The sequence below is a fragment of the Thalassophryne amazonica genome, chromosome 18, assembly GCF_902500255.1.
Source record: "Thalassophryne amazonica chromosome 18, fThaAma1.1, whole genome shotgun sequence".
NCBI lineage: Eukaryota > Metazoa > Chordata > Actinopteri > Batrachoidiformes > Batrachoididae > Thalassophryne > Thalassophryne amazonica.
In genome coordinates, this window is record NC_047120.1 from 61073313 (window position 1) to 61096051 (window position 22739).

At 40.0% G+C, this 22739-nt stretch overlaps 1 protein-coding gene across 2 annotated transcripts in view; it reads left to right on the forward strand.

Annotated features, from left to right (window-relative positions):
• ankfn1 (ankyrin repeat and fibronectin type III domain containing 1) overlaps positions 1 to 22739 on the forward strand; it is a 106637-nt gene that overhangs the window by 41642 nt on the left and 42256 nt on the right. For both annotated transcript variants that reach the window (XM_034193303.1, XM_034193302.1), the window contains exons 7-13: positions 4524 to 4649; positions 7297 to 7489; positions 10144 to 10354; positions 13101 to 13295; positions 14517 to 14630; positions 19132 to 19229; positions 22619 to 22709. In XM_034193303.1, coding sequence (XP_034049194.1) covers positions 4524 to 4649; positions 7297 to 7489; positions 10144 to 10354; positions 13101 to 13295; positions 14517 to 14630; positions 19132 to 19229; positions 22619 to 22709 — 1028 coding nt within the window. The remainder of the gene's footprint in view (positions 1 to 4523; positions 4650 to 7296; positions 7490 to 10143; positions 10355 to 13100; positions 13296 to 14516; positions 14631 to 19131; positions 19230 to 22618; positions 22710 to 22739) is intronic.

The window sequence follows — 22739 nt, forward strand, 5'->3', positions numbered from 1 at the left end:
GATGAATTCTAAAACCTGACTGAAACTCTTCAAATAGACCATTCCTCTGCAGATGATCAGTTAGCTGTTTTACAACTACCCTTTCAAGAAATTTTGAGAGAAAAGGAAGGTTGGAGATTGGCCTATAATTTGCTAAGATAGCTGGGTCAAGTGATGGCTTTTTAAGTAATGGTTTAATTACTGACACCTTAAAAGCCTGTGGTACATAGCCAACTAATAAAGATAGATTGATCATATTTAAGATCGAAGCATTAAATAATGGTAGGGCTTCCTTGAGCAGCCTGGTAGGAATGGGGTCTAATAAACACGTTGATGGTTTGGATGAAGTAACTAATGAAAATAACTGACAGAACAATCGGAGAGAAAGAGTCTAACCAAATACCGGCATCACTGCATTGAGATCATTTTAGCTGATCAGCCTGTCACTTTCTGCACTTCTTTAGATGTTTTCCCCTCATTAATCAACTTTTTAATCAAAGTAAGCTGTTCTTCTGAAGAATGCCTGGAAGACAGATTTAGTCAGATTTTCAGAAATACTGTACACAACCACCAGCTTGTACAACATTTGCTGCCTTCATTCTTAAATAAAGCTCGCCTGTAAGGGTGTAATAAGGGTCACAGAAAGGAAAAATGCAGACAGTTATTTTTGTGAGCAGCCTAATATAACTTTTTCTTTAATTTCTGTAAAGTAATAAGAAATTTGTTGAATTTTTCTTCATGTTTTGATTTGGAATAGAAAGTGCAGTGTTCCCAATGCATTTGTGTGTATGGAAATAAAAGCTATTATAAGGATTTTAAGCTTTACTCACATTTTTAAATGCACTGCTATTATTTTGAATTGTGTGTGTGTGTGTGTGTCTCCTGTTCAAATGGAGCCTCAGAATTCAGCAAAATTTTGCACACATATACTTTGACGTACAGAGTGACATAAGCTGTTGAAGACTTTAGTAGCAGTAGTAGTAGTAATAGTAGTAGTAGTGATTAGCAGCAGTAGTAGTACCGTAGTAGCAGTTGTTGTTGTTGTAGCAGCAGTTGTCTTTTTTTTGAGGCAGCTTTCGTCACTCCCTAACAGTTCCCTGGAATCCGGGATAGGTGGGAGGTGATAGCTTTGTTGGTGAAAATGAAGTTTTCATTTCAATCTGTGAATCAAACCTGCCCTGGGGCAAGTAATCATCTAGTTAGGATCAGAACACGTCATACATGTTCTGACTTTTTTTCTGACTTCATTATGAGGTCAGCTACACCAGTCGGTCACTGATATTTTACTAAATAATTTAAAATACTAAATTTACAAATTATACAATTTTATAAAAGCACATATTTTTCAATATGTGCTTTTGATAAAATCACTAGCCTCATTGATAAAGGGCAGGGATGGTGGCCAAGTGGTTAATGCATTTGGTGTCAGTACAGAAGGTTCCCGGTTCAAATCCCTCCCCTGCTACATTTCTCCATGTAATGTGGAGTTGCGTCAGGAAGGGCATCCGGCATAAAACTTGTGCCAATTCAACATGCAGATCCACCTTGGATTTGCTGTTGCGACCCCGAGTGCAAACAAGGGAGCAGCCGAAGGGTCTTACTTTTACTATTGATAAAGGAAAATATTGAGTGAATAAATGAAAAGGATAAATACAATTTTATATGAGAAAATTTAACAAAAGACATGAAAAAAATTCATGATAGCAAAGTTAACATTTTAAATATGGCAAATTACATGTTTGAAAAGGAGCAGGAAGAACTTGTCACTTGATTCTACTGCTTTTTCATCTAGTTTTCATGATTCCTATAAATTATGATAAACGCACGCACACACACACACACACGACTGATTACAATACCCCTCGCACTTTGGGACACAGGGTAATCAGTGAGTCTTAAAGTTTGTAGGAGAGATCATCTCAGAGAGAAGAGGGTATTATTATTATTATTATTATTTTTAAACTAAACATTTGTTTAAGCTATAACTTAAAGATTTTTTTTTTAAATGTGGGAGGAGCTGTGGCGTATTGATCTTTTTTGTGTGTGTGATTCTTTTGGATCTGTTCTGCAAAACTGCTCACTGTAAATGTAAAAGTACTTTTCTCCTGGCAGAGCTATGAACTCTGAGTGCCGCGGTAGTTTCTGCTGCATTAGTAAAGTGAACGTTAACCTCCGGGTGGACCTCACTCTCCTTCTCTCTCTCCTTTTGTTCTCTGGAATGCTGCGTCTGCTTTCATAATATAGACACACTCTCTCTCTCTCTCTCTCTCTCTGTTTCTCTCTCGCTAAGTGTTCATGCCGCACTCTCTGTAAGTGTGTCGATGCGTCGTGATGCGCTCACCGCTGCTGAACAGGTGTTCTGGAGCTCCACAGTAGGGAGCCGCACAGAGCGCCGTGTCCTGGGGCTCGCCCCCTCCTCAGCACCGGAGATGCTAAGGAGCGCCGCAGAGCCTGGTGCAGCCGGGCGGTGTCACTCAGCGAGGTTTAACCCAGCGGAGGAGCGTCAGACGCTGGGATAGATTTGCTGTGCCGCACGCTGCTCGCCTGTGAGTATCACCTCGGAGGTCACGGGTTCGATCCGATCGCGTCGACTTCGGCAACAAGTTTCCTGCAGATCTCACTTTAGAAGTTTGTTTTTCTGAAAACGAGGTGCCGTTTTTTTTTTTTTTTTTTTTTACTTTGTTTCTGAGTTTATTGCAGCAGTTAATTTTCATCATCAATGAATCAGTTATTGGTTCCCTGATTGATCGCTTATTGGCCATAAAGAGAATGCAGCATCTGAAACACCCACAGAGAGTCTGAAGTTCCTCTGAACACGTCGGTTTACTGATTCATTTTTGAACTTGTTTGCAGAGATAATGAATCAAATTGATAAATTAATTAAAAATGATCCAAAAGTGCAAAAATACAACTCTGATCATTTTGGAGCTAATGTGAGTGATGGTTTTTATCTAGTTTGGCCGCAGGATTGTAAACCCGTTTCAATGGATTGTGATCCAGAACCCACACAATGTGGGCTCCTGCAGCAAATCAACATTCATTCCTTCATTTTCTGTCGGTTATTCCGGTCCGGGTCGTGGTGGCAGCACACCAAGCAGCTCATCCCACACTTCCCTGTCCTCTGTTTTCTCCAGGGCCTCCTCCCAGTTGGCCGTACCTTGAAGACCTCCCTAGGGAGATGACCAGGAGGCATCCTCACCAGATTTCTGTACCACCTAAACTAGCGCCTTTCATTGTAAAGAAGCAGCGGCTCTACTCCGAGCAGAATTCTTTTTTGGGGGGAGGGGGTTACCGGCCGATAGGCGTCTGTCATCGTCCGTTTATTGCAATATCTCAAGAAGTGTCTGATAACTTTTTTCCTGAATTGGCAAGGGTGTAATATGGGTTATTCACATTGTTCCCATCGAAAAATCGTATTCGTTCATTTGGAAATGGCGGCCATTTTTATGCTAGAAATAGTCATTTTGAGCAATTTTCTCTAAAACTAACGGTTTTTCTAATTTGTCAAGGGCATAATATGGGTCATTCACATATTTCATGCAAACATTATAGTCATAGATTTGTTTGTTTGGAAATTTATTTTTGGCATTTTTATGCCAAAACCAGCCAATTTGGATATTTGGACCCAATTTTCTCAAGAACTGTCCGATAGCTTTTCTTTTAATTTACCAAGGGCACAATATTGTCATTGACATTGTTTCTGTCCCAAAATTATTTGCGTGGGTTCATTTGTTTGGAAATGCCTTCCATTTTTATGCCGAAAATGACCATGTTGCCTTGTTTTGTTTCTTTTTATCCTGGCTGATTGATGGGAATCCGTCCAGAACCACTTCTTGGTTGTAATCTCAAAACATCACTTTCTAGGAAAGCTTTCTATCACATTGGTCTACAGCAGTTTGAATGGAAATCTTTTCTGTTATATTAATAATAACAATAATAACCTTTAAGTATCATCTTTGAAATGTAAAACTTCTGACTCCAGATCCAGAACATTTGACAGAGTTTTATGAAACTGAGATGAGCTGAATACAGATGATTCTGGAACATTTTCTCTCATCAGGTAGCTGTACTGCCTTGTGTTGCCCCTGGATGGCGCCGTTGTGACTCTTTATAGCGTGATCGAAGCTTTCAGCTGCAAACAATTCAGGAGTAAATGGACCGAGTCATTTTTACACAAAATATTAGTGTAAAATATGCCACCACATCTACCCTTGTTATTGCGCAGCCCAAAGTACAGTGTCTTGGTCTTTCCTGAATCCTCCTCTTCTGGAAGGATCCACCAAGAATTTAACCCCAGAGTTCACCTTTGGACAATGTTTCAGTGAATCACCACCTTCTGCATCATCATTAAAAAAAACAAAAAAGTTTGCTGATTCTGCACATTTTTTTGAATATCAAACCTAAAAATTTTACAGACTTTATTCCAGAACAGACACATATTTCTCATCAGGTTTCATGAAAATCGGCTTCACCATCTGGAAAAACCCCCGATCTCCATTCTGAAATCGAGCTTTATATGGGATTGTTTTTTGTCTGTTTTTCAGGGCGGACAATAAGATCTCACGGTTGGCTCGTAGGTGGAACCAGAGGACTGCAAGAGAAGCTCTGATCCAAGACCTGAACCCGCTGTTTTACTCGCCAATCTCTCGAACCTCACTCAGCCTGGACAGGCAAGAACATGATCCAGATGTTCAGTTTATACCATATAGGTTTGGTCTAAAGGTCAAGATGATGTACCAGGGTACTTCAGAAAGAAAACGCCACAGGAAACGGATTGTTCTTGTAACATTTTCCAACATAGTCTCCTTAACTTCGGTGCACTCGGTCCGTCGATGTTCAAGCTTCACTGTCTCTTCTTGGAAGAAGGTCACATCTGGGGCCTTCAGACACTTTTGGTTCCTGGTGAGGCTCTGAACCTTTTAAAGTAACATATTTTCCAGAGTGTAAGTCACTGAGTCATTTTAATTTTTTTATTTTATTGTTTTCTAGTCTGAGAGGACCTGTGACTTATATACTGAAAAATCATGCGTTGTTGTTATTTATTGTTACGAATCATCACACTAAACAAAAGAAAATTAATGAATAAAATAATAAAAATACAATACAGCAATGCATAATATCCCCAATGAAAGAGCTGATTAAAAAAAAACAAAAACAAATGGAATTGTGCTTTTAGCTTCTTTTTTTTTTTTTTTTTCAAATGTAGATCAATAATCTGTGTTCATCTGTGTCAGATAGCACTCAGTATGTTGCCTTCTCACCTTTATTTCTCCATCTTGCTTATTTTTGGAATTTAAAAGTCCTTTTGAGGCGCACCACAAATCAGGGCTTCCTGCAAAAATCCACTGTTCAGTTTTCCATCCGTATTCATCTGATGTTATCTGTTGTCCAAACTGCATAAAAATAACATTTATTATGTTTTCCATTACATGTTTATTTGTCCATCTTGCTTATTTTTTTTTTTTTTTATTTAAAAGGCCTGATGTTAAGTAATAGCACATGCTGTGGTGTGCACGTGCATTGTAGAGTTCCTGTACATTGTGAAACTCGTCGCCAGGGACACAGTTTTAAAAAGTGAATTTTACATACAGAAAAACATTTTATCATCTGCTGTGACTTATATATAGGTTGTTTTTCCACCCCCTGTCTCCAGGAGGAATTTTTTGACAGAACTCAGAAACCAAAAAATATTGAACTCTTGTTTGAAACTTGAAAGTGTTTTTTGTTCTCATCATCAAGACCAGAAGCATCGTCTGAAACATGAATAACAATCAGAATCTCTGGCTCCGCCCTCTGCTGCATCCCAAGTGTGCTAAATTAATTATTTCAATCATAATGCAAGTGTTTGGTGACTACATACGGGTGAACGCTCACAGCTAATACGTCTTCCACTTCAAATGATGGCTAAATGTTGATTGTTTTCTGCTCCCATTTATAAGGATGGTTTATTTCTCACTCCATACCTCACAAACAAGACAGCTAAATATTTGTTGGTTGACATTTTTGTGACGTTTTTGAAGAAATTTAACCTTTGCTGTCAAGTAGATGCTTGCTTTGGAAAGTTGCTTTATAGTTACTTTATACAGTTATTTTATTAGCAGTAGTCGGCAGCTGCTAATAAAGTAACTGTCATGGAGCTGTATATAAGAACTAGAGAGCGCAGTCCCATTGCTGCACACTAAACGAAAACGTCCCTTCATGGACAGCGACATGACGTCTCCTAACAGGGCAAAATATTGATGAAGTTCCCGGATGTTAATGCATTTTCAATGGATATTCGTGACTGAACACACTCATAAAAATGCTCGCAAAATACGTGTTAAAATGCCATTTTGACCTGGATATCGAGCCAGTAAAATTAATTTACATTAAATCATGTCAGGAAAGTATTAAACTTACTCTGATACTCACACATTCCCAAATATTAGTGTTGAAAGTTACACGGATCTGTGCTGCTAGGCTGAGTTGCTGCTGTGTTCAACACAGCGCGGCTCCTAAAAACATTACAATACATTTATATATATTATATTTTTACACAATTATCCTTTATTGACCGAGTTTCATTCATGAAGTCAGTGGTGTGTGTACACATCTCTATGTGTGGGTGTGACTGAGCAGCACAGCGCGGGTCATTATAATCTCATTATTTTAAGATGCAAATAAAAAAAAAATCCCCAGTCTTGTCAAACAATTTTAATCACTAACATCAAGTATTTTAACTAGACATTGGTCTAGCAGTGGAAAATATCAACTAGACATAAGTGAAGAGTTAATGTCCGTGTCATTGGGCGACACAGGTACGGCAGGAGACATACAGCTGTTTATCATCCAAATATCACGGACAAAGTGACAAGAAGAACCAAAACCACTTACTTATGGAAGGAAATATTGTCTCCCTTGTTCCTCCGTTTGTGGCTTTGCCAACATGCGCAGCTTTCCGGCATATTCCACCTGTTTCTTGACGAGACTAAGTGAACGTCTATGCACTCAAATCGCTAACTTGCCCGAAATTAAAATGGCGATCACGCCTCCTTGTTGGCACACGGCTCAGCGCTACTGCGCTCTCTAGTTCCTATATACAGCTCCGTGGTAACTGTATAATGTAACTAACTAAAAAAGTAATTAATAAAGTGCTATTAAAATAACTGTGGCAACACTGCTGACAACACAGGAACTGCCACACATGACACCAAAAAACATCCAGCAGCAGCAGCTTTTCAAGATTATGTGCAAATAAAACTGACATTTTCTGATGTTTATGCGTTAATATTCATACAATGTTTGACCTGCATCCCCCGCTTGTGTTGTCCCCTGCAGACGCTTCCCCATTATGTCCCAGCAGATGCAGAACCTGCAGCTGTCCCAGACCAGGAAGTGCCCCGGTGGGCTGACCTCTCCAAATGCCGCCAAGCGTCTGTACCGTAACCTGTCAGAGAAGCTCAGAGGAAGCACCTCCTCCTTTGAGGATGGCTACTTCTTCGGCAAATCGGACCGCCTTCGTAAAGTGTCGGTGAGTTTAAAGAACAAGTTAAGGACCAAAATATGAAAGGATTATTTTACAACTTGCAATGCTTTGTCAGCATTTTTATTATCTTTAGCCAAAGTTTGATTCTGATCTGGAATCACAATCAGTAAATTTTGGCGATAGAACCAAAAAGCTTGAATCCTTAAGTTTTTGCAAGATGAGACTTTTGGGTTTTGTCGAATGTGTGCATGAATGCCGCTCTAGTTCAGTGTTTATGTTCAGTTCCAGTCTGGCAATGTGACAGATTTGACATTCACGCTGTGTTCTCTCGTATTTCGGGTCAAGTCTCCAAAATCATGTGATCGGATCTGCACCCGTGCACGTCTTCTGTGGAGCAGGTAAAAGATAAATCGGCGAGACTGCGTGCAAACAGCAACAGAATTATCTGTTTTTAAGTGCGGAGGGCTCCCGGTTCAAACCCCAACCCTGTCACATTTCTCCCTGTAATGTGGAGTTGCGTCAGGAAAGGCATCTTGTGTAAAACTTCTGCCACATCAACATGCAGGTGCACCTCAGATTTGCTGTGGCAACCCCGAGTGAATACGAGGGAGCAGCTGAAGGGTCTTACTAATGTTGTTGTGATTGCTTTAATGTTGGAGGGGCGGAGCTTGAATCAAGGACGAGTTGATACGATGTTAAGTTGGATCTGGATCCGTAATTAGTTTGTGTTGGCTTCCAGATGATTACAGTCATAATTCTGACTCCAGAAGAAAGTTTTGGCCGAGCAGCGGAGCAGACGGACTGTTGAGCACGAGCAGGGTTCTACACTCTAAAATACCTTTCTAGTTTCAAACTGGTTTTGCGTTGCACACTGAAATAATGGCCTGGCTGTGGGCGGGTTTAGACTTTGATATTCAGGGGACACTGTGCTGAGATCACAGGCGGTTTGTCTGTGCTAATGAAGGATCAATAAAGATCCACTTTGGTTCTAATTCTGTTTGTCTTCATTTGTTCCTTCACACTTTAATTAAATCCATTTCTCGCCGGCGGCAGCTGTTTCCTGTTTTAACACTCACATCATCAAACTAGAACCAATTAGTCTGTCATCATTTACAGAAGAAAAAGTGTCTGATTTGCATTAAAGATGCAAGTTAATATCAAAAAAGTCAGTGTACTCAGGTTAGTAACACTCTATAGAGGTGAAGAAATTCAGATGGAAGTGTTTCACCTCTTTTAAAAAAGTTAGAAATAAGTAAGTTTCGGTCTATGAGTAATATGATTGGCTGTCTTCAACCCAGATGTTTTATAGTTTGAAGAATTTAAAATGAATTTTGAAAGACAGATTTTTTTGTTTCTTTGAAGCTAAAGTATTTCTCACATTCTTCACTTTAATAGAAGTAACATTCTAACATTCCGTCTTTGATGTGAGCTCAGACGTGTTCCCCTTAATGTTCTCGCGCCTTTCAGTGAACAGAGTGGATACATTACGCGTCTATCCTTGCTCAAGGGCTCGCAGTGTGTCTGAAGAGATCTTGGTGTCATGGTGAAGCGGCGCTCTTCACTTCCGTGGAGTTTAGTGTGAAACATTTGGCGTGATGGTTCTCTGCTCAAGGCCTTCAGAACACTTTGTGCCCGCCTGATGACATTTGCAGTTCAGACGTGACGGTCGACGTGAAACAAAGAGGGGGAGGAGGGGCACGGGGTGGGGGGGTGATTACGGCTGGACACAGAGAGCACAACTAAAAGCCCCTCCTGCTGTCGATGTGAATCAGATGATCTACCTATAATCTGGCAAAACGCCTTCAGAATGCAACATAAAGGATCTGGATTCAGGTCACCAAGGTGACCTGAATCCAGACCTGGGTGGTGGGTGGGGCTTGGGCATGAGTGAAGTACATCCCTCCATTGGGACGCTTGTGCCCACACCACCAGCATTCTTGACATATCCTCCATGTACATCTTTGCATGCCCATATTTCTCCTCACCAGGTGGTTGTTGAGTTGTGGGCGTGGTGAGCCGGGGCATGGAGGGGTGGTCTGCTTGCTGTGGCGCTGTTTCTTCATTCCCTGGCCCTCATGCCTGTACTCTACTGATTTCTTGTTCCAAATGTCCAACAAATCTACACTCTATAGATAATGTTGGGGCTGGGGGTATGGTTGGGGTGCATAGGGGCGTGGTCAGTAAAAGCATGGAGCACACACTTATGAGCAGGCTGTTGGGGGGGGCATATTGGGGTGACTGGGGACCTTGGGACGTGTCTGGTGCAGTCAGGTGGCTCTTGGTAGTGATAGTGGGCTTGGCCTTCATGGAGTGTCGTTTGGTGTCCTGCTTTTGCTCTGTCTCCTTAAATGGGTGTGTATGGCGAGGGGGGGGGCAGCTGGGACTGGTTGGGGGTGTTGGTGGTGGTGTGTCTTTCCGTCTGTCTGGTCGATAATACAGTATTTGACAGTAAGGAAGCACACAGGTCTTGTTTTTTTTGGTGAACCAGATCTCTCTCTAAAATTTTCCTTTCATTACATTCTTCCCATTGTTGAAAAAAACCCGCTTTATGACCTCACAAATTCTCGGGCCAGCTGGCTGCTGGCTTGATTAAATTTTGCGCCGTAACACTAATAGTAGCGGTTGTGTATACTTGAAATTCAGCTGTTGTTTATGATGCATTGCTGAAGAGATGAGCGCTAACTGCTTCTGTCTTGCAGACCATGCAGAGCAGCGACTGTATTTTTGAGGCAGTGGAGCAGCAGGACCTGGACATGGTGCAGCTTCTGCTCTTCCAGTTCACCGCAGAGGACCTGGACCTGAACACGCCAAACAGCCAGGGCCTGACGCCGCTCGACATCGCCATCATGACCAATAACACGCCAATCGCTAAACTGCTACTGAAAGCTGGCGGCAAAGAGAGTCCCCACTGTGAGTCCACAAGCAGAAAGATGGGTTCTGCAGCATCAGACCGCCACATTTATTCTGCATCACAAATAAACACACTGCAGTTTTTTGTTTTTTTGTTTTTTTTTTTAGCTGATTTTTGAACTCACTTGGAGTTTGAATTATTTTGGGGAAAACATGCATGTTACAAGTCTGGTTTTAGGAAAACATTACCAGCTAAGATGGGAGGTGACTGTCTGCAAGTAAATGTGGTGGATTTGAGCCACGAGGATCCTCGGTTCAAGATCCTCAACCCCCAAGTTGCTCCTGTTGAGCAGTTGAGCACTTTTTGCATGGCAGCACGCTGACATCAGTCTATGCGCGTGTGTGTGTGTGTGTGTGCCTGTGCATGCGTGCATGCGTGGGTGTCTGGTGAACCCAGATATGAATGAGGCCCTCGTTATCCTCTATCAGTCACCCGCTGTCCGTCAGAACTGGAATCACAGACAGGTGCTTCTTCTTGGCTTTCCAGCCTCGTGCCCCCCTGCAGCACAGCTCTAACGAGGTTTGTCATTTAATGCTTTAACTTTTCCAGTGATGCATGTAATGCCGGGTAATTACAGCTAAGTGATTTATTGTGCTGCGGCGAGGTTGTGGCGAGCGTTCTCCAAACAGCAGGCTGGACGCTCGGCGTCTGCGTGATCCCTGAAAACAAATACAGTAAAGGTTGGTGCGGTGTTGTTTTTCTCCTGGGTTCCACTGTGCGCTCTGTTTATTTCATTCCTCAAGTGCCAAGTAAACCGATCAGCTGGCGCTCTGACAGCGACTGCCACAGAGTCGCGCCGCTCCGTGGGCAGAGGCCGCGCGACCCCTGTCGGACCGGGTCAGAACAGCCTCTGTGGGTTTTACTGCTTCAGCTGCTCATGCTGCACATTTGGACATAAACGCATGTCCTCATGGAGATGGTGGTTGAGGTCACTGCGTTGTTTTCATAGTTGTGATACATTTTTCATTTTTTTCTTGTCTCACGTGGAACCGATGATGTGAATTCACTCCTGCACGAGCTTGCAATAATAAAACATGGCCCCCCTGATGCCAAGACACAGCTGACCAATCAGTACGCGGGAGTGATGCTGAAAGTGCAAATAGTTTATTTTTTATGCAAAATGTGCGTTTTTGTGTCTCTTTTGACTGACTGACTGAATTTTCTGACTAAATGTTGTCGGGTTCTGGTGTTCAGTGCAGCTTGTTTGTTGTTTTTGTGATCGGGAGGCGGGCGGGAGGACTAAATTCTTTATAGGAATGTTAAAGTCGTCACATTTTGCATTTGCTTTTAGTTATACATAAATGCTATTTCTTAACATTAATCAAAACTTTGAGTGTAAATGAATCATTTCGTCTCTTCAGCTCGGCACATTTAGCGTGCCTAAAACTTTTGCGCCCTACTGTCTCTTTAATGTGAGTGATTGTGTGTTTTCAAATGTCTGTTAATTTATGAGGCCCTGCGGGGCCTCTTGGGGGTTGGGAGGATGGGGGGCCTTGCCTATATTTAGACCCCTCCCACTCGCACAGACACAGCATGTTGTTTCAATTAGCAGCTAGTTTATTGCAACAGCGACCTCAGGACGGTTCACTGGTTTCCCCCCCGTAGCCGCGCCTCCCTGATTGACAGCCGCAGCGTCAGTGTTTACACAAACATGTTCTAAATCTGTATCTGCGTGTGTGAATTTATGACACGCCAGCATGTGGATCGTTAACAAAGTTCTCTTTATCATTAGAAAAAAGTCATTTAAAGATGTCCTTCAGTCATTTCTGGTGATTCACCTTTGTTAATTATGGACTTCAAATGACTAATTACTCTGAGTGCACAAAATGAATGATTCTGGAGCACAAATGAAAACTTCATTATCACTAACTAACAACACTCAACAAATTACAGTTAGGTTACAGCAGCCATTAGTAATCCAAGAATGGAAATTCATAATTTAATATCACTTACTAATTTGTGAATAATTAAAGAACTGTTTAATCATTTTTTAACGCTAATGTTCCAAATTGTTCAGCAAATATTGGTAAGTCAAACATAAATTGCACTAAATAATAATCATCAACTAATAATTCAGGAATTAAACTTAGTAACTCAAAGCTGTCGAATAGCATTTTGGCAGATTATTAGTTTGAGTGCATGGTTATGTTTATGCTGCAAATGAGTCATTCAGTAATTAATTCATCATCTGTTCACTGTTTGTTTATTTATTTATATTCCAGATGTTTTAAAGTTTTTTTTTTTTAATGAAGAAAATAAAAAAAAAACTGAACAGGCTCTTATTTTATTCTCTCTAACTGATAAATATATTTTAACAGCACAGTTGCATATTGCGGCTGTGAATGAGGTGTTTCTTCTTTGCTGGTGTTTGTTTATTTTGCGCTGTCGTCACGGTTGGTGACTAAGGTTTGGAGGAGCGGGCGAGCGATCGGCGGCCAGCGAGCTCGTAGTAATGAAGCAGTGTTCGTGGCGAGCAGAGGTTTCAGAAAGCACAGAGCGGCGTCTGTTCTGCTGCAAACCGATTCTGTTTGGACCCCAGAACCAGTTTCCAGCGGCGAATGATTCGTGCACAATAACTGCTGCACTCTGATTTATTAATGAGACAAACACCTGAGACCTCAGAGTGCAGACCTCTGCCAGATTAACAACATTGTTATAACTGGTGAATAACCAACCGGTCATCTGTCTGCTCTTTCTTGTGATCCCTCTGGCCTGAGTGCAGTGTTGTGGTTTTTCTCTGTACAGTTGTGAGCGTGGAGAGTCGCGAGGCACACCTGAACTCGCTGGTGATGGAGGCGGAACGTCGGGCGGAGGAGCTGGCGGCTCAGGCTCAGAGGGACGGCCTCTCTCTGGAGGCGTGTCACAAAGACAAAGCGCTGAGAGCGTGGGAGTGGAGGAGCAAGCTCTACAAACGCATGAGGACGGGTTTCCAGCACGCACGTGAGTTGCCACGATTTCTGTGCGTTATCACACGTACAGGAAGTAGCCAGAACCAGGACCACAAATGAATCATTGTGAATGTGACGCAAAACGCGTCTTTGTTTGATGATTTATTTCGACTTTCGTGTTTGTTCTTGCAAATGACAGATTGAATTTAGCTTGTGATGACCACTAGGGGCAGTGTTGTGGCTGTTACTTTTCACTGACAAACAGCCACCTGTTTAAAGCGCTAATGTCATAGATTAACTATAAACAAGTAGGAGGCACTCAGAACCAGATATGTGGTAATCACAATCTGTAATACTACATTTTTTTGTATAATCTGTAATTTTAACCAAAATAGATCATTGTAATAGTGATTTAACTGTAATCTTTGGATAAAAAAAATTGTAATTGTGAGAATTATGTCAAGATTACTCTAAAATAACATTGATTATCTTGAATAGTTCAACAACAAATTTGTTCAGACGATTTCCTTTCCGTTAGTACCAACAGTATGCAAGGAATGTAACGTTTTTTTTTTTTTGTGAAAGAAGTTGATGTATTTCTGTCAATAAACATATTTAAGAAGAAACTATATTATTTATTTGTATTTATTATTTATTTTTATTTTATATTATTTATTTATTTATTTTGTTAGCAATCATAATTTGTTATCGTTGAAATGTAATCAGAATTTAACTATAATCTAACTTTCCAACTGTAACTGTAGTTTTAATCGTGGAATTGGAAAAAAAATTGTAATTGTAATCATTACAATTTTAATGTAATCACTCCATGTCTGCTTTGAACTTGTCTGATCATATCATCGTTGCTGGTGCTTTAAAATTTGGGAAATTATTTTCGGCTTGTGTAATATTTGAACGATATTTGCTGCATAGCTTTTAGTAATGTGCTAATCCTCATCTTTCACAATTTATAAACTCAAATTGAAATGAAATGAAAGTTCTCTTCAAGAACACAAGCTATCGTAAAGTTGTAGAAATGCCTGTAGATGTCGTTTGTCTGGATCCAGATGTCACGCACACATGGATTGGCTCTTCTCTAGAAGCTCTCACCGTCTTGTTTCGTGATTCTGCAGACTTCTGAAATGAGTGTCAGCGTTCCAAAACTGAAAATTGTGTCATGTTCCAGATTTTTGCAGCTTGTCTGACTTGACTCACCTTGTTGTTGTCATTATGGCGTCCAAACCTCACGTGAGGTCATGATGTCTGTGCTCAGGTGTTCCAGAGGCGCCGTCGATGGTCCGACTGAGCGTGAGCAGCAGCACCTCACTCACCGTCACCTTCCAGGAGCCGCAGTGTCTCAACTCTGCTGTGGTCACCAAGTACAGAGGTACAAAACGCTCCCATCGCGAATTAAAAACAACCGCGGCAACCTTTCAGTCCGTAAAGCGTCAGAAGTGGTGGTCTTACCTGTTGGCAGAGCTCACTTTGTACTGAAGTCACTGAACGTTTCAGAACTTTCTAAGGATCTTTCGTGAAAACAGTTTTATAAGATTTCACTTTTAAAGTTTGGGTTTTTTTGGCTGTGTTCCAAAATTTAAACCATCATCTTCAGGATTAAAAAACATTGCAGGTTCATTTTAAAATTTAATTTTTTAATTGTGTCATCAGTTCATTTTCAAATTCATTTGTGTTAGTTCATTTAAAAATTTTATTTATTAATTTGTGTCGTCACTTAATATTTTCTTTTTTATATACTCATTTTGTGTCATCAGTTCATTTAAAAAATGTATTCATTCGTGTTGTCAGTTAATTTTAAAATTTTATTTTATTAATTTGTCGTCATTTTATTTTTAATTTTGAATATATTCATTTTGTGTCATCAGTTCATTTAAAAAAAATTATTAATTCGTGTTGTCAGTTCATTTTTAAATTTTATTCATTCGTGTTGTCAGCTAATTTTAAAATTGTATTTATTAATTTGTGTTATTGGCTCATTTAAAATTTTTATTTATTAATTTTGTCATCAGTTCATTTTAAAATTTTATTTCTGAATTTGTGTCTTCAGTACACTTTAAAATTGTATTCATTTTGTGTCATCAGTTCATTGTAAAAAAAAAAATAATAATTTTGTGTCACCATTTAATTTAAAAAAATGTATTTTTCGTTTTGTTGGTTCTTTACATTTTATTCAATTTAATTAATTAGTTAATTTATTTCTTGTATCATTGATTCTGAGTAATACTACTAACAAACTTCACAGGCATCACGTTCAGGGATTCTGAACCGATGAATTCAGTCTTTTTTTCCCTTTTCTTTTTTGAACCATAGTTATAATTTTTTTTCATGTGCAGTAAGTTGTCGTAAGTTTGCGTATCACTTCCTTGAAATACTTGATCTGTGAATTTTTAGTAGTTTTCTCTGGGCCCCTCCCCAATCGGACCGGGAGTGACATGTTTAGCCGCATGTTCTCCTTGAATTGCTGGCTGTCTGAGTGGTGTCCAAAAAATGAGGTGGGCTTCATAGATAATTGGGAAAGCTTCTGGGGAAAACCTGGTCTTGTTAGGAGAGACGGCATCCATCCCACTTTGGATGGAGCAGCTCTCATTTCTAGAAATCTGGCCAATTTTCTTAAATCCTCCAAACCGTGACTATCCAGGGTTGGGACCAAGAAGCAGAGTTGTAGTCTTACATACCTCTCTGCAGCTTCTCTCCCCCTGCCATCCCTCATTACGCCATCCCCGTAGAGACGGTGCCTGCTCCCAGACCACCAACAACCAGCAAAAATCTATTTAAGCATAAAAATTCAAAAAGAAAAAAATAATATAGCACCTTCAACTGCACCACAGACTAAAACAGTTAAATGTGGTCTATTAAACATTAGGTCTCTCTGTTCTAAGTCCCTGTTAGTAAATGATATAATAATTGATCAACATATTGATTTATTCTGCCTTACAGAAACCTGGTTACAGCAGGATGAATATGTTAGTTTAAATGAGTCAACACCCCCGAGTCACACTAACTGCCAGAATGCTCGTAGCACGGGCCGAGGCGGAGGATTAGCAGCAATCTTCCATTCCAGCTTATTAATTAATCAAAAACCCAGACAGCTTTAATTCATTTGAAAGCTTGACTCTTAGTCTTGTCCATCCAAATTGGAAGTCCCAAAAACCAGTTTTATTTGTTATTATCTATCGTCCTCCTGGTCGTTACTGTGTGTTTCTCTGTGAATTTTCAGACCTTTTGTCTGACTTAGTGCTTAGCTCAGATAAGATAATTATAGTGGGCGATTTTAACATTCACACAGATGCTGAGAATGACAGCCTCAACACGGCATTTAATCTATTATTAGACTCAATTGGCTTTGCTCAAAATGTAAATGAGTCCACCCACCACTTTAATCATATCTTAGATCTTGTTCTGACTTATGGTATGGAAATTGAAGACTTAACAGTATTCCCTGAAAACTCCCTTCTGTCTGATCATTTCTTAATAACATTTACATTTACTCTGATGGACTACCCAGCAGTGGGGAATAAGTTTCATTACACTAGAAGTCTTTCAGAAAGCGCTGTAACTAGGTTTAAGGATATGATTCCTTCTTTATGTTCTCTAATGCCATATACCAACACAGTGCAGAGTAGCTACCTAAACTCTGTAAGTGAGATAGAGTATCTCGTCAGTAGTTTTACATCCTCATTGAAGACAACTTTGGATGCTGTAGCTCCTCTGAAAAAGAGAGCTTTAAATCAGAAGTGCCTGACTCCGTGGTATAACTCACAAACTCGCAGCTTAAAGCAGATAACCCATAAGTTGGAGAGGAAATGGCGTCTCACTAATTTAGAAGATCTTCACTTAGCCTGGAAAAAGAGTCTGTTGCTCTATAAAAAAGCCCTCCGTAAAGCTAGGACATCTTACTACTCATCACTAATTGAAGAAAATAAGAACAACCCCAGGTTTCTTTTCAGCACTGTAGCCAGGCTGACAAAGAGTCAGAGCTCTATTGAGCCGAGTATTCCTTTAACTTTAACTAGTAATGACTTCATGACTTTCTTTGCTAATAAAATTTTAACTATCAGAGAAAAAATTACTCATAACCATCCCAAAGATGTATCGTTATCTTTGGCTGCTTTCAGTGATGCCGGTATTTGGTTAGACTCTTTCTCTCCGATTGTTCTGTCTGAGTTATTTTCATTAGTTACTTCCTCCAAACCATCAACATGTCTATTAGACCCCATTCCTACCAGGCTGCTCAAGGAAGCCCTAATGAATGCTTCAATCTTAAATATGATCAGTCTATCTTTATTAGTTGGCTATGTACCACAGGCTTTTAAGGTGGCAGTAATTAAACCATTACTTAAAAAGCCATCACTTGACCCAGCTGTCTTAGCTAATTATAGGCCAATCTCCAACCTTGCTTTTCTCTCAAAAATTCTTGAAAGGGTAATTGTAAAACAACTAACTGATCGTCTGCAAAGGAATGGTCTATTTGAAGAGTTTCAGTCAGGTTTTAGAATTCATCATAGTACAGAAACAGCATTAGTGAAGGTTACAAATGATCTTCTTATGGCCTCAGACAGTGGACTCATCTCTGTGCTTGTTCTGTTAGACCTCAGTGCTGCTTCTGATACTGTTGACCATAAAATTTTATTACAGAGATTAGAGCATGCCATAGGTATTAAAGGCACTGCGCTGCGGTGGTTTGAATCATATTTATCAAATAGATTACAATTTGTTCATGTAAATGGGGAATCTTCTTCACAGACTAAGGTTAATTATGGAGTTCCACAAGGTTCTGTGCTAGGACCAATTTTATTCACTTTATACATGCTTCAGTTAATTCAAAATGCTGCAGCTAGAGTGCTAACAGGGACTAGAAGGAGAGATCATATCTCACCCATATTGGCCTCTCTTCATTGGCTTCCTGTTAATTCTAGAATAGAATTTAAAATTCTTCTTCTTACTTATAAGGTTTTGAATAATCAGGTCCCATCTTATCTTAGGGACCTCATAGTACCATATCACCCCAATAGAGCACTTCGCTTTCAGACTGCAGGCTTACTTGTAGTTCCTAGGGCTTGTAAGAGTAGAATGGGAGGCAGAGCCTTCAGCTTTCAGGCTCCTCTCCTGTGGAACCAGCTCCCAATTCAGATCAGGGAGACAGACACCCTCTCTACTTTTAAGATTAGGCTTAAAACTTTCCTTTTTGCTAAAGCTTATAGTTAGGGCTGGGTCAGGTGACCCTGAGCCATCCCTTAGTTATGCTGCTATAGACTTAGACTGCTGGGGGTTCCCATGATGCACTGAGTGTTTCTTTCTCTTTTTGCTCTGTATGCACCACTCTGCATTTAATCATTAGTGATTGATCTCTGCTCCCCTCCACAGCATGTCTTTTTCCTGGTTCTCTCCCTCAGCCCCAACCAGTACCAGCAGAAGACTTCCGCTCCCTGAGCCTGGTTCTGCTGGAGGTTTCTTCCTGTTAAAAGGGAGTTTTTCCTTCCCACTGTAGCCAAGTGCTTGCTCACAGGGGGTCGTTTTGACCGTTGGGGTTTTTCCGTAATTATTGTATGGCCTTGCCTTACAATATAAGGCGCCTTGGGGCAACTGTTTGTTGTGATTTGGCGCTATATAAATAAAACTGATTTGATTTGATTTGATTTGAATTCATAGAGCTGTGGTTAAAATTTTTTTACTTCATTTTTTTGTACTTTTTTGCCATTTAACCAAATAATTAATCAGATAAGTTGCCTTTTCTTCATCGCTCTATAAATGTGAAACTTGTATAGGTCTTTAAACAACTTTTTTGATGATGCGTTGAAGCTGCTTTTACTTCAGCGGTTATTAATTCAGCAGAAATGATTTGTGACACGGCTTTCTGATTGTGTTCAAAGTGGAGTGGAGCTGTTTGAAGGATTTCTCGCTGCTGGCTGGAGATGCGCTACTGGATAACCTGCAGTCCTTGAAATTCACCATCAGCGGCCTGAGCACGGTGAGAACGCTTTGCCTCCCTCTTCTCATCACCATAGCAACAGTCGACCCACGTGATGCAGTCTGAATGTTTTCTGCAGATTTATTGCTGTGTGCATGATGTTGAAAAACAGTGCTTTTAAGTTTGAACTTTTCCCGTTTGTCTGAACCCAAAGGGGAGCTTAAATATGTGGGTTTGTTTTCTTTCATGCAAGGCACTTAAGACGAGCAATCAAAATGAAATTTGAGTGTTGTGGTGAACGAGACAGCTCGACATTTGACTTACTGTTGAATCATTGACTTTGTCATTATGGTGCACTTTTCTGCATTTTTTCCTGCCTTTTTAAAGGATTATGTTTGTAATGAGCGCACAGCACAGATTTTCTGCGTGACCTTAACTATATAGCTGGTAAACTCCACCCCTGAAACTTAATCCTTGGTGTTGCTCACGCACAGCGGTGTTCCTGACACTTTGCTGAATGACTGCGATGACATTTGGAAATTTCACCGCTGAGCGCATCAGTGTTTGCCACTTAAATATGCACATCATTTGCCATTTGGAGCCTCCGCAGGCGGCGTGCTGCATTCACACCCCCCGAAACGGTCTGAAAACAAAGCACTGGATTAATAAAGAGAGGAGCCGATAAATGAAATGAATGTTTGTGCGCCTCAATTTATGCACTTTAAAAAATATGTTAATATATATTTTTAATTTCTTCATGATTAAGTAACAACTAGTTGTGAAAAGGCAAATTTTAGTGTCTATTTTGACTTTATTTTAAGAAACCTAGTATAATAAATTATTGGCCTGTTTTATGTTTGAAGGTTTTCTAATTGATTTATCGGATTTTAACTGAAGCAATCAAACTAAAATCTACATACACATGAGAATATTTGGACAACTAAAGTATACTTTTCAAGAACAAAACTGGAATGACATGACAAATTTAGCACAAATTTAAGCTTGTACAAGATAATATGACAAGAAGTGAATTATTATTTCATTTTTGTTGTTGTTGGAATATTTATATAAAAACTCTTGAACATTTATCTGCATTTTAGTGATGTTTTACGTGTTTATCTCCTAAAATTGTAAATTTATTTTCATGAAATTGTAATGTGATTGTGATAGTTATAACTTTTTTAGTGAAAATATCACTCTTTTTTTTATCAAAATAAAACTTTATTGCTGTAAAAATTAAAGTTTTTACAAAGTTTTGTTGATGTTAAAATAAAACCTTGTAATACACACACACACACACACACACACACACACACACATATATATATATATATATATATATATATATATATATACACACACACACACACACACAAAATATAATCCTTCCAGGCCTCCTCCCAGTTGAATGTATGTGGAAGACCTCCATCAGGACCAGGGGACATCCTCACCAGATGCCTGAACCACCTCAGCTAGGTCCTTTTGATGTGAAGAAGCAGCAGCTCTACTCAGAGTCCCTCCTGGATATTCGAGCTTCTCACCTTGTCCTTGAGTTGAGTCTAAGCCCAGACACCCGATAGCGTCAACTCATTTTCGCTGCTTGGATCATGTTCTTTTGGTCATTACCCAAAGGTCATGACTGTAGGTGAGGATAGGAGTGTAAATTGAGAACTTTACTTTCTGGCAGAGATCTTTCTTCACCACAGCAGTCCTATACATCATCTGCAGGACCTCAGATGCAGCCCAAACCTATCTGTCGATCTCACGCCCCAAGTTACCCCAACTTTTGAACAGGCCTCCAAAACTTGAACTCCCTCACTTGGAGCAATAACTCAATCCACCCTTTTTTGACAGGTTTGGAGGTGCTCATCCTAATCCTAGTCACTTCACACTCTGCATCAAACCTGCTCAGTGCACATCAGAGGTCACAGTCTGATGAAGCCATCATCACAACTTCATCATCCAAAAAAAAGCAGAGATGCAATTCTGAGGTCACCAACCTGGACCATCCCCAGTCCCTGGAGAAATCTCATTTCTGCCACTTGTATCAGCATCCTTATTCTTCCGGTCATTACCCAAAGTTCATGACCATAAGTGAGGATAGGCGCAGAAATTGACTGATAAACTGAAAGTCCCGCCTTCTGGCTCAGCTGAAGGGGATGGACTTTTATCCATTTATGCACTGTATTTTACAGGGTGAATCTCTTCGGCTTCTCCCTTTTTCACTCGGGGTCACCACAGAACTGCATGTTGATTTGGCACAAGTTTTACGCCAGATGACAGAGCTCCACATTACATGGAGAATAGGTTGGGTGGCTTTGAACCAGGAACCTTTCTAGTGCAGCAGATAACTGAAGCAATCGTGCAAATGGTGATACAAGCACCAAAGTTGGCACAAATACTCCTTAGACATTACTCTTTTGGAGGAAAAAAAAAAAGACTGGCCACTTGAATTTTCAATAGGCAGCCAGGTAGGGGGTCAGTTGAAGAATTACAAAGGGGTCAAAATTAAAATTGCTCAAATCATTTTGAAAACTACACCACATTATTTGTCTGATTGTCAAGATTCCAAAAAGGTGTAGTTTGGACTGTCTATGACTGAATGATCAGGAGTTATGGGGTAAAAACAGCAAAAATGGTGACAAAGGTCAGTTTCAGTTTGTACAGGGGTCAAAAGTTAAAGTTCCTTCAATTATGGTAAAAAGTCATGCAAATTATTGGTTGAGCTAATAGGATTAATAAATGGAATAGTTTTGAATGTGTTGAATGTTTGGTCTCCAAAGTAAAGGTCAAACAAGCTCAGCGTCCATTGGATTCTATGACATGTGACATATGTTACCCCATAACATAACTAAGCATGATACATGGTCCAGACTATTTCTTTTTAAAACCCTGTTAACTCGGCTAATAATTTGCATCTTTTTTTCTTTTTCTTTTTTTTTTACCATAATTGAAGGAACTTTAACTTTTGACCCCTGTACAAACTGACACTGACCTTTGTCACCATTTTTGCTGTTTTTACCCCATAACTCCTGATCATTCAGTCATAGGCAGTCCAAACTACACCTTTTTGGAATCTTGACAATCAGACAAATAATGTGGTTTAGTTTTCAAAATGATTTGAGCATTTTTAATTTTGATCCCAGTGTAATTCTTCAATTGACCCCTACCTGGCCGCCTATTGAAAATTCAAGTGGCCAGTCAGTTTGTTCAAAAGAGTAATGTCTAAGGAGTATTTGTGCCAACTTTGGTGCTTGTATCACCATTTGCACGATTTTGCTCTAAATATTCTCTTAGCTGCTGCACTAATCACTCTAGAAACAAGTACACTTACATACGATGTGAAATAAGAAACGTAAATTGTAACATCCTCTTATTTTTCTTTCTAAATACAGTTGATCAGATTTTTCTTTCATGTATCATCTTACATTTTTGTATTTTTTTTAAAGGGTCGGCTGTACTATGTCCGGTTGTCGGCGTATAACATGAAAGGCTGGGGTCCGTACGCTTCCTCCCTCCCTCCATCTGCAGCTCCGTCTGGTAAGTTTTTCTTTTTGCCTTTTCTTTAAT